The sequence below is a fragment of the Saimiri boliviensis genome, chromosome X, assembly GCF_048565385.1.
Source record: "Saimiri boliviensis isolate mSaiBol1 chromosome X, mSaiBol1.pri, whole genome shotgun sequence".
NCBI lineage: Eukaryota > Metazoa > Chordata > Mammalia > Primates > Cebidae > Saimiri > Saimiri boliviensis.
The window spans coordinates 11337779-11351158 of record NC_133470.1 but is presented as its reverse complement, the minus strand read 5'-3'; the positions used below and the strand labels follow the sequence as shown (position 1 = coordinate 11351158).

At 36.6% G+C, this 13380-nt stretch overlaps 1 protein-coding gene across 2 annotated transcripts in view; it reads right to left on the bottom strand.

Annotated features, from left to right (window-relative positions):
• Positions 1–13380, bottom strand: part of GLRA2 (glycine receptor alpha 2) — a 223375-nt gene that overhangs the window by 141306 nt on the left and 68689 nt on the right. For both annotated transcript variants that reach the window (XM_003920334.3, XM_003920335.3), the window contains exons 6-7: positions 11503–11640; positions 9549–9763 (exon numbers count right to left, since the gene is read on the bottom strand). In XM_003920334.3, coding sequence (XP_003920383.1) covers positions 9549–9763; positions 11503–11640 — 353 coding nt within the window. The remainder of the gene's footprint in view (positions 1–9548; positions 9764–11502; positions 11641–13380) is intronic.

The window sequence follows — 13380 nt, the reverse complement described above, 5'->3', positions numbered from 1 at the left end:
GTTTGCCTGAAGCAGTGAGCTAGTGGGGATAGGTTAGTGGGAGATGAGGTCAAGAGGAAATAGGGGATAGATTATGAGTGACATTGTTCATCACAGTGAGGACACTGGCTTTTGCTCTGAGTGGGATGGGAAGCAACCACAAAATGTTCAACAGTGAGGTGCTAAACAGTATTTTTCTGGCTGTTGTGTTAAAAATACCATGTGGAAGGCAAAATGGAATCAGGGAAACTATCCAAAGAGTATTCCACTACAAAGGTGTGATAGGGAGAATTCTAAATCCCGAGCCCCCAAGATTTCCAGTCCTGGCTGTGCATAATCCTGCTAGTTATTCCATCAAACACTAATGTAGAGACTGTTATGGAGGGGTTTTACAGATCCCATATTTTTTAAGATCCCATTTTTTTTAAGATCCCATATCAGTTGACGTTAAAATACAGAGACTGTTAGGTGAGCTTGATCTCATTAACAAGCCCTATAAATCTTGGTATAAAGGAAGTCAAAGATTTCAAATATGTGAAGGAATCAATGTACTGTTCCTGACTTGAAAATGGAAGGCACCACATTTAAAGAAATATGTATAGACTCTAGAAACTAAGGGCAGCCCCTGGCTAATAGCCAGCAGCAAGGAACGGGGGCCTCATCTCTACTGCTGCAAGGAGCTGAATTCTGCCAGCAACAAAAATGATCTTGGAAACATATTTTTCTTCAGAACCTCCAGAGAAAAACCCAGCCCAGCTGACACTTTGATTTCAGCCTTATAAGACTGTCAGCAGAGAACCCAGTCATGCTAAGCCAGACTTTTACTATTTTCAGTAGCAAAGTTTTTACACAGCGACAGAAGATTACTGCATCAGCTGAAAGGTTTCTAATATTCCTTATTATGCTATATCTATGTTTATTTTAATTCATAAACATAATGCCCTTTACATGAATGATTATATTACCATGCATGTATACAAACACATAATCCTCTCTCATGAAATAAGCATATTTAGTATAAGGATATGTAAAAACAGAAAGCTTGCCCAATTGTTTGTGAGTGCTCAAATTGTTATGTTTATCATCAGCATTGTTCTCCTTCCTGGGCCATGGGAGATATTTTATAAAATAAGGTCGGCACTCAACAATTGCCTATTTGGGGCTGCTTCTTATCGAAAGCTATGAGGAAACTTTTCCAAAGAATTTGAGAAAGCTACCTGAAAGAGATGGTAAATTTTAAGAGTGATTTCAAAATTAGAAAGAACATTACCAGACTAAATGGCAATATTTTTATATCCTTATCCTATATATTATTATCGACTTGTTCCAAGAAAACTAAAGTTAATATCAGTCATTTAATCCAAATAAAAACTTTATCCATTTCCAAGACAACATGGTTCAGGTGCTGCTTCCTCATGTCCCGTCTTCCAGGAAGTTCCAGACTAGATCAAGGATCCTTCTTAGCAGCCATAGCTTTAGCTGTGTAACAAACTACCCCAAGATTTAGTAGCTTAAAATGACAGCTATTATTTGTTCACCATTCTCTGGTTCAACTATTTGGGCTGGGCTCATATGGGAAGGATCATCTCTGTTCCACATGGCAGTGGCTGAACACCCTCATGTGTTTGCATGGCCTCACCTGGTGATTGAGATAACTGGGCCATGTGTCTCTTATCACTTAACAGATTAACCTGGTCTTATTCACATAGTAGTGTTCACAGCATCCCAAGAGTAGCAGAAGAGAGCCAGCTTCAATATGCAAGTATTGTTTAAGCCTCTAGTTTTGTTACATTTGCCACTCTCCCATTACCAGGGCAAGTCACATGGTCAAGTTTACAGTCAATGTAATAGGAAGTTATTACCTAAGGGTGTAGATACAGGGAGGAAAATTATTATAGCCATTTTGTAAAAAATCTACTGCCCTTACTGTACTGAATTATAATCTTCCATTTTATGTTTAAGTCTTCTTAAGGACAGAAGTTCTGTTTCTTCTTGTCTGTAATGTGGTCATGTATTATGACACACTGCCTGACACTGTATTGCATATTCCACAATAGTTCACTTTTTCCTCATTGTGTGGTATTTATAAGAACCAAAGCCATTTGGGCCCATAGTTACCCATTTTAGTGAAATCAAAAGAGAAAGAATTCAAAATAATCCTGAACATCGAAATGCCATCCCCAAAAGACTTATGAGCCTCACTAGGACTTGAGCAGAAGCATAGCTTGGATAGCCTCTCTCATTGTCAGCTTCCCTGCAAAGGCTGCCAACAACATTCTTAAACTAAAGTGCCAATCGTGCTTCAGCTCCGTCCCCAGAGAATCCTCACACATCATCTCTTTGCTTATTTTTATCACACATTCGCTACAACAACAACTCTTCAATTTGCTGTGGCTTGGGAAATGTCAGGAGGGAAAGTTTATGAAGTCTCCTACATATGCAGACATCTGGCTAAAGCAAGAAGGCCTGCAGATCAATTTGCTTGGCTTTCTTACTTTTTAATCTTTTATCCAAGAATTTCATAAGATCCTCATTATGTACAAAGCAAAACTGTTTCCAACTTCTTTCAGAAATACTGGAAAAGTCATTCAAATTAGCTGGAGATATATCTGATTTGTGGAGCAATTATCTTTATTTTTTAGAGCTAAAATAAATATCCAAACAAATCTTTATTTAAAAACTCCTATAGCCGGGCGCGGTGGCCCAAGCCTGTAATCCCAGCACTTTGGGAGACTGAGGCAGGTGGATCACGAGGTCAAGAGATTGAGACCATCCTGGTCAACGTGGTGAAACCCCGTCTCTACTAAAAATACGAAACATTAGCTGGGCATGGTGGCGCGTGCCTGTAATCCCAGCTACTCAGGAGGCTGAGGCAGGAGAATTGCCTGAACCCAGGAGGTGGAGGTTGTGGTGAGCCGAGATTGCGCCATTGCACTCCAGCCTGGGTAACAAGAGCAAAACTCCATCTCAAAAAAAAAAAAAAAAAGAAAAAAAGAAAAAACTCCTATAGGTATCAGTCTTACTGTTTTCATAGTTCTCTTACTGCAGTCTCTAGTTAGAAGTATTCTGGTAGGGGGAATAAAGCAAGACCAAATGTGGCAAAACTATGTATGGCCTCTTTCATTTTAAATTCCAAGAGTGTCCTGTGTTTGGCAGCTGCTTGAAATGGTCCAGCTGGTCTTAGTTGACCAGATGGCTGAAAAGTAAGGAGAAATTTCCTTATATAGGAAATAGGGCATCCCAGTTAATAATTTCTAAAGACAATGCCTCTGGATCCTTGCTTCAAAGAGACAGTTCTGTACTTGTCAGTCATCTGCACAGCTAGGTCATGCTAGCGATTCCAGTGTTTGCTTTCACTCCTATAGTCTCAGGGCTGCAGCCACAAATGAAGACTCAAGACACACTTAGGAGTGGCTATAAATCATCTAGCTATAATAAACATTGAGTAAAGGAAAATAATCATTTAATCTTATTTTGCCATATACAAAGCCTGTCTCATGTGTCAGTCTTCCATCCTCATACTTTCCTGATGATGAGAAAGACAACATGAAGTCTTTAGTCTGCCACTAGAGGCTTTATGATCCAAAGGGTTAAAAGAAGTTATTGCCAGCACAATAGCTTTTTAGGGTTTGGCAGAGATATATGTTTAAAAACCAATTTTATAGCTTCAATGGGAAAGATACCTATGAAACACATATCATGCCGCTATTTGATTTTCCTGTATTTAGAGAAGGGATTGAAGTTCTGAAAAAAAAAATCAAGAACAAAAACACAAAAAGTATTGGTTGGCACGAAGGTAGGAAATTAACTTGGAATCAATAAACACACGTTTCTTACTTGAAATGTGTTTAAAATGTGTGAAGCATATTTCAAACGTGCCCAGATTTTCTTCTAGAAAGCCTTATTTTATAAATGTAGCCCAAATATTATGAGTAGATGATCCCCATTGCCTGGAATGCCCTTTACCTCCTACTACTTCACCTACTTAATATGCTTAGTAGATTCAGCTCAGCCTTTCTCCTTCAGGCCATTTTCCTAAGTCTTCTCCTGCTTTCTCTACTTCCTTTGCTCCCTTCTTCTCTCTTCTCTCCTTTCTTCACCCACCCATTCCTCCCCACTCCATTTATTAGGTTAGGGATCCTACTTCACATATCTTTATGTTCTGCATTGTTGAATAATCACCATTCCAAATGCCTATCTCTGGTCTAGCAGATTACAAGTTCCTGAACATAGGGGTTGTGTTTTATTTATCTTTCACTCCTAGAATAATGCATGGCACAGATAAAACATTCAATAAGTGTTAGTTGAATAAATGAATGGATGAATCAGCAATTAAATTACACTAGGAATACTCCTTGAATACAAGTATTTTCAACACTGTTCTTTTATTCACTGATTTACTCTTTACTGAGCACGTACTATGAACCAGGGGTTGTGCTGAGGAGTGGGTACACGAACATTTACAAAATCAGTGAAGTTATTGCCCTCATAGAGATAAAAGTCTAAAATTAAGAATGTATATTTATATGTGTAACAGTGTGGAAACAGGGTATTCTTATTCCCTCAGTATTTTTACTAAAGCATTACACTAAAGGAGACACTGCATGTAGATACGCCAGATACAGTACTTTCTAGAAGACAGAAAATTATGTCTCGAAACTATTACACCCAACACCTTGTAATATTAAAGTAAACTAGACATTTGAAAACATTAATTGAAGTAATGGAATTTGTGGATTTTGACAGTGCTGTGGCATTCTCCCTAAAGATGGATAGAAGGTGGTTTATACCCACCCCTGTAAGAGAAGAGGCTGTTATCTCTTCCACATGCCATATATTTTGTAAGCTGATGAATTTCCAACAAGTTGCCCCTGGATCAGAGTTCTTAGGAGAATCTCTCATTTGTCCTTAATCATTTGGGTTTTATATGAAAATGTGAACATCAGTATGTTTCTTACCTGAATGAATTTTGAAGGCAGTAGGTTAGCTGGAATACCCATGATAGTAGGGTGAAAGTAGAAAGATTAGCAGTTGGATAAGTAGCATTTCTATCATTTAGCAAGGCAATAATGCACAAGTCCTTAGTGAGCCTAATGAATGGTATGGAAGATAGCCAAATGTGAATCATCTGGAAAACATGTCAACCAGGAGGGCTATCTTCTTGAGGAAAGGGACCTGAGGAGTAATATGTTGTATGGGATATGCTCCTAGGAGGTTAGCTAAAAAGATAAGACATCACCTAGAGAGTACATTATTCATCTGGAAATGGTGTAGTATGTGGGATGCCAAAGAACTCAAGTTCACCTCAAAATAAATCCAGCATTTGGGGGCTTGCCATTAGAGAAGGCACTAATAGTTAGTCTATCACAGCATCACTCACATGTGACTTTCCTCCATCTTTCCCATTACCCTTAGCCCTCAACAGCACTGAAGTCAGCAACATTTGAGTTGAAGACAAAAGTCAGAAATGCAAGGGAAGAATTGTGAAGGAATAGACAATGTGCTCTACATTGCTGTACATTTTCAAGGCAAAAGTCAGGCCTGAGCATGGGGCAAGGGAAGAAAAGAGTATTGAATTGTGTGTGAGACTGAAGTTTTATTTCAGATGAGATCATTTTTTTAAAGTCTGATAATAGATTATCCTAAGGTATTTGTCACTGATACTTTAGCTCTCTGTTAAATTGAAAAACACACATTTGTACATTCCAGGTCTAAAAGCATAGCATATAGTAACTGAGAATCTATAAAATCCTCCAGGGTCAGGGAAGACAGAGCCAAGTGAGGGTGTTTAATGGCAGCGAGTGGGGAAAAATTGAGTCATACCTTATTCAGACCCTCTGGAGCTTAACCCATTCAATGAACTATCTGTGAAAAACATACACATGTGTATTTGTACATACATACATAGTTGCCCCTTGGTATCCATAGGTGATTGGGTCCAGGACCTTTGCAAATGTGAAAATCTTTGGATGCTCAAGTCCCTTACATAAAATGGAGTAATATTTGCATATAACCTATACACAACCTCCCATGTACTTTAAATCATTTCTACATTACTTATACCCAATGCAATGCAAATGTTTCATAGTTGTTATGCTGTATTGGTTATTTTAGTTGTATTATTTTTATTGTTTTGTGTTTTTTTAAATATTTTTGATCCATAGTTTGTTGAATCTACAGATGTAGAACCTGCATATATGGAGGGCCAACTGTATCATGTACACACACACATACGACAAACTTTGGTTAATCTCACTGAAAGTACAACTATAAGTGAATAATGAGCCATCCAAAGAATAGGACATCTATTCATAAGGCCCTTTATGCATTTTCTAATATAATCTCTCATTCCATGGAACAGTCTTTTCTACTACATTATGGACAGGGAATAGTAGCAATAAAATTAACCAGAATGAGTTGAGTACCAGCTATGTAGAAAAACTGAGCTAAACAATTTATATAGGTAGTGGTTCATCTCATCCTCATTTAATGTTTTAAGGGGTAGATAATAATGTTCTCATTTTTAAAACAATGAAACAAGCTTAGAGAGCTTGAGCAAAGTAAAGGCTCTAAGATTTAGATCAAGGCCTGCCTATATTTTGAAATATGTCTTTGTTCATATATTTTTAACTTCCTGAAGTCTGCTTGAGAACTTTTGGAAAAAAGGGACATACTCTAGAGAAATTCCAGTCCTTTATACTACATGCCATATTATTATGAGATTCTTATGTATATTAAATCTCAAATACTTTCTGTATAACTTTTACCCACAGATTCTGCTTCAAGTCTAATCTACTACATTGGTGCAAAAGTAATTGCAATTTTTGCCATTACTGTTAATGACAAAAATGACAATTACTTTTGCACTAACCTAATATCTTCAACATGGCCTCTCATGGGAGAACATGGATGCTCATTAATTTATCCATTCAATGAGATTTTTTTGATTATCTGTTCTAAGCCACATACTGTTCTAGGTGTTAAAGTTAACAGAATGAACAAGACAAAGTTCTTGCCTGCATGGAACATATATCCCATCAAACATCTTCTTGTAGATCTTCCCTCATTCACACTAAACATCCCCAGTCCCTTCTTTTTTTGCATTGAAAATTTTTTAAATTAAAAATTATATATATATATATGTGTGTGTGTATGTCTGTATGTATGTGTATATATATATATATATATATATATATATATATATGTCATTTAGAACAAAGTGGGATAGAGATACCCTTATGCAAATGTATTTGTAATTATCATACTTACAAAAACAAAAAACAAAACTCTAAATATCTAAGGTGGTGTGAGTTTGATATCAGTTTTCTGTGTGTGCATGTAAGTGGGCTTGCCCACAAATGCACATAGAAAAAAGACTGAAAGGAAATACAGCAAAGTCTTAACCACGGTTATTTAGTGGTTGGTTAATATTAATGGTATTTTCTGTTTTCTCTTTTCTATAACAAACATCTTAAAGTGTAATGTGCATGTATACTCTGTACAGAGCATTGAAGGAGGCCCTGCAGTAACTGTACAATCACCACAGTGGAGAATCTGTTCGGGGATTGCAGCGTCTATAAATCAAAAAGAGTATTTACACATGCATGTACATGTGTAAGTAACTGTATGACCAATTCTTTATTTTCCATGACTCACTTTTTATCCCATGTTTGTTTCACACCATCATCCACAAAAGTTACATTTTCTCACGGTCAGTTGAAAGCCAACCATGTTTAATAACAGCATAAGAAAAGTACACGGAGAAAGATGAATCTAATGGTGGCAGAAAGATAATCACTATGAGTTCAGAGCCAAGTATAAAATGATGTTTGATTATACTCTATTTTGGTTTATCTGAGTTCCTGATTGCCTCCACATACAAAGATCACTGATCACTGAACATTTATTTAGTAATAGTTTTGATCATTGATGCAGAATCATAACAGCTTTATAGAATGAATTAAAAACTCAAACTCCCATTTTGAAGATAAATGACTACTCTTTTCATAGAAATGAACAGCTGGAGGCTAAACGTGTTATATTTTGACATTATATGCTCATAATTTGTCACCAGTACTTTAGCTGTCTATTAAATTGTAAAATATATGTTTGTGCATCCTGAGGTTTAATGGTATGGCTAATAACTAATAAAAAATAAGCAAATGAACCTGTTTGGGAGGGACACAGAGTGGATTAGAAGTGCTATTAAATAAAATTGATTTTTTATTATATAAGTAAAAAAATGCTGTCATTATTTCTGACAACTATATTCCAATAGAAAAACAGTACAGGTACATTATACCATTTACTATTGCAGAAGATAAAAAAGTATTAGAGATATCTCCATTATTTTCTCTATGAGCATATAAAACCTAATATTTACCTTTGGAGGCATGGGAGTTAAGAAGTTATGTAACTATTTCTCCAATATTCAGCCCACCTCTATTATAACCACAGACCTCTTCCATATGTCATCTTATCTTCTGGACATGGGAGATAATGTGGAACATGATCTAACATTTCTCATTACGTCAAATTCAGCACAACCAAATATAAACTCAAGCCAGCAAAAATATGAGATTACATTTCAATTATTTTCCAGAAATGGATTTTGGAGACACTACTCAGCCAGTGTGAGACAATGTACACTGAATCCTAAATTGAATTCATACTTCTGGAAACTTGAAGCCAATGGCTCAGTGTACTCAGTGGAATGGGGAAGCACACAAAGTCACACTTAAGGAGTGCTGGAGCATTTCACACGTGGGACATTTATCATTACTTGCTTAAGCAATATTTACAAATGCGGATGGCCTGCTTTATATAAAAATAGATTACACAGCTACTTATGGATTATCATTTAAGGTGCTACAAAATGTCTATATGTCCCTGATATTGATCCCACACTCCTCTGCCACCATACCACAGTTCCAGGAATTTTCACCATTTTGGATGACTCTACTGTTCCTTCTCTAGGAAACTGTGTCACTCAAAAATAGTAGCATATCAGCCACTAAAGGAAATTAAAGCATAGCAATATTTCATATATCAGATTGCTGAACCCTAATATTGTACATTTATTTCTTATATATTTTCATTGATACTGCTCTTCTGTGTAAATTTCTAGGAGCCTAATTCAAATTTTTATTACTACAAATGACTTCATTGAACATATTAATTGAAGTAGCTTCACCAATAAATACTTGAAAACATGGCACAAATTGCAATAGTCTTATTCCAATTCTTGCAAGCTTCATGGCTCATAAACAACCGAGGTCAAAAGCACTGAAGGTCTTCCTAGAATCTTTAAGCTATGTTTCTGCCTCTACTCATTTCTCTTCCCTCTCAATACTACTTTCCCTTTCCTCTAAATGATATGATTTTGAGGGTTCTCCATGTTTCCAGAGCCCTGATTCTCTCAAACTCAGCTTTTTGAACTCTTATTGCATTCATATCTATGACAATGCCATAGGGTGGCCAGTGTTTCTGTCTTCACAGAACTGTCCAGCCCACAAGACCTTTTGGAACAGTTGGACCAAAACCATCTGTTGTCAAGCAAGATTTCTTACCTTTGGCAGAGATGCTCTAGAGCCTGAACTCTGGGTGGTCATCGTTAAGACTGTGGTGATGCCCAGTGCAACCCTGGCAGGGGCTGCATCCATGTTTATCCAAAAGGAAACCCAGGACAAAATTACTATAAGCAGGCTTGGGATGTACATCTGGATCAAATAATATCCCATTTGGCGTTCCAGGTGAAACTTGACCTCAATGCAAGTAAACTTTCCTAGAAGGAGGGAATGATCATTTAAAGTCCAGTTTGAATTTATATTTCCAATTCCATTATCCCACGTTGCTAAAAAAGACTTCTGCAGATGGATTTGGAAGATTGCACAAAATGTTCACCCTATATAACCAATTCAACTCTTCTCTAACTGAACCAGTAATAGAAATAATTACTGTGAAATAATAGTGATAATAATAGTGTGAGAATGTGTGATCTAAAGAGTCACTGGACCAAAACCATAAGACATATTCAATTTTTAAAATCTGTGCTTGCTGCAGCTTGATTGTTTTGGACAGAGCTTCAAAGTGTGCAAGACTGACAGAAAATGACCAGTGGAAATAAAATATTCAAATTTTGTGGGGTTATATGTAATATACGGCATAAATTATATGTTAATAGCATATACATATAGCATATACTATATAGCATATAATACATAACACGTGGTATACACTATGTAATAGTTGAAGCCATTCCCTCCAAAGTAGTACAGTTTACATAAAACTACAAGTGCTTAAAGAACTGTGTATCTATCATTGTGTTATTAACTGCAAGAGAAAAATGTACATTTGTATAAGCCAGTGTATAATCTACTCATTGTAAAAATTTCCTAGCCTTCTGGGTAATTGCTTCAGGACATTTAGCATATGCCTAGGAACTATGTACAGTGTTTCTTTACCTGTAAAAAGGAGTTCATATAATGATATTAAAACTTTTACCATTTAAGAGATAGATATTGCTATATCTTCCCACTTTTTTCTTCTTAATTGAGTTGGAGTTAGAACTCCAGAAGGTAATTTTGCTTAGTCCATACAGATTACAAGATTTATAAGATATAGTGTTGAATTATTCTTGGTCAGAAGAAAAAAAACAACAACCTTGGAATCAGGTTTTGGTTACTTCATAAGGCGTCACTGTTGACTGCTGGAACAAGTGTGCATAAACTATTTTCCTCAGCAAGGGACCTAGACCAGTCACTGGACAAACCATCATGTCTTTATTGCCTCTTCATGATCAGCTAGCATGGTATTGAACACCATGTTTTTTCTTGGGAAAAACCATCAACTTTTCTAGAAAGGTATAATCTTCCAGATAACAGCAGATGCCTGTTGCTACCACCTCAAGTTCTCCCTTCACCACCTGCCCCACAACCCCATGTGTCTGTCACCACTACTGATAACACATGACTTTAGAGCCAGCTGAATTCCTGCCAGTTGACTTTCATCCAAACTTCTATTACTATCCAGGACTGAATAGCACAACAGCTCTATTTCTGGGTTTACAAAGACCTATGTTATTGTCCCTCTTTTCCACTACACACTAAGGCAGTTAGGCAGGAGGTGCAAATTAACCTAAGGATCCAATGGCAAGAGTGGATGCCAGAAAGGAGCCAGAATTCATGTTTTCTGCACCCCTAATGAGGTTTTCTACACCTTTCCTCAGACTCATTTAACAACAGATGGTCAGCTAGAGAACAGAAAAAGATCCTAAATCCTCTCTCCTTCTCTCTGTATTATGGAGGAATAACCTCTTGTGTTTGCTGATCTATTCCAAAGAGTATAGGAATCTTATCTGTTGAGAGAGTTTTGAGATAAATCAGGTCCATGCCACATATGTCTATTTGCCTGGTAAATATGCAGCAATTAGAGTAAGAGATACATACTCCAAGCTGCAAATGGAGTTTACTTGTGTTTAACAGCTGAAACAACAACAAACAAACAAACCAACAAAAAATTTACCGGTGTTGTAGTGCTTTGTGCAGTAGCCAAGTTCCTTCTCTTCTTTCAAAATAAACTGGGGCAGGGTCAATCCTTCTGCAACTTGCACTGGGCCATCGCTTAACCACTCAAATATTAGGTCATTCATCGTGTACCCAACTGAAGTAAAGAAATCATAGTGAAAATTGAAGGTGGCTTTCCAAGAAAGCTTGAAAGTCTATCCATGTAAAGAAACATTAGGAAACGATCTAAAGCAGACATGTGTTCAGTCAATTCAAGAGCATTCTTAAGAGCTGCAATCATCACTACAACTCTATGTCATTGGAGCCAAAGAAATTTAAGACAAAAAGCTATTTATATATTGTTTTTTTTTTTCTGTGTAATGAGAGAATGAAATCTAAAACTCTGTTTCTGCCTTTTTATTCACTAACTCTTTCTGAAAAACAAACAAGTAAACAAACATAAAAATTCTTTGAAGATTTTTATTTGCAAGAGCTGAGTCTTTTACAACCCAATAAGACAATCCAACTCACAGTGCCAGTCTTAGTACTTCAAATGAAAACCATTCTTTTTTTTAATGAGAATGAATTCATCACAGGCCTGCCTAAAACATTCCCATTACAGACTTGGTCCTTTTCCTAGGGTCTATTAGCTTTCCATTCAGAAGGCTTATGTTAACGTCCTTCAACTTTAGCAAATGGGGAAGAATATAGGCAGATAACCTAAGAGGAAATTGTAGAATATGCAAATTAAGAATATTCGTTTGTTCTAGTGTCTTGCTAAATGGGCCCACTCATCACAATTATTAATATGAAGTAAAACAGATTCCCTCTTAGGAAAGATCATATTGTTATATGACTCGAACCATCCAAAGTAAGATTGTTATCAGTTTGGTAATCCAAAGTTAGCTCTTAGTCTCCAAGCTCCTGCTAGGTAGGTCATCATCTGTCAATTATTTCTGGATTTTTCTCTACTCTAGAAATTAAGCCTACTCTTCTTTCATGAACCCTTTCTCTACCTTCTCCCTTTGTGTGTCATATTTGAATTTTTCAAATAAGGATGAGGACAGAGGATATTAGGTGTGGTCTTGGCTGGCCAAAAGCATCAGCATGTTTTTTTCTTAAGTTTACAGATTCTTATTCTTATTTACTACAAGATAATGACTCACCAAAGCTACCCAGAAATCAATGGCAAGTTTAATTGTAATCTACTTTCCTCTTTCTTTGAACTACCTTTTAAACATAAAGCCAAAAAAAAAAAAAAAATAGTAAGAGCATGGAAAGTAAGGAGATACAAAGAGGCCCTATAAAAGCATTGATGGTCCACAAAGAGAATGGCAAACCCTATCTCTTCCACTGCAACTCTGTATGAGTACACCTTGGAAACCTCCAATAAATAATCAAAGCTCACAAAATACCCCATGTTATTATTGTTTGATGAGCTTCTCATTGGCCACCATAATAAAAGTACTTGTCAGACACCTGAAGCCCTAGCATGGGGAAGACAGCAGAGGTAAAACTGTGCGGATGAAGAAAGTAATATTGGGGTAGAAAAGGGAAAAATAATAATTCCCACCATTCACATACAAAGTTAGTGGTAATAACATCATGTTTCTTTGATTTCATTATTTCTAGGTCATGCCAGGACTCAGCATATTTACTAATTCAAATTTTCTAAGCCTTGGATGAGCATCCGTTGACAGCTATGGTTACTGTTTTACAGAGAAAATAAAAGTGTTGAGTTGGGGCAGGGGAGATTGTGGAGCAGTAGAGAAGGCACAAAGAAGCAGTCATTATGTAAGGAAACCGTTTTTCTCCACTTTCTTCTCAAGAGAAGTAGCGAATAGGGAAAAAATGAATACATAAAGCCTATTTTAAATCAGACATTTTCATTTTATCT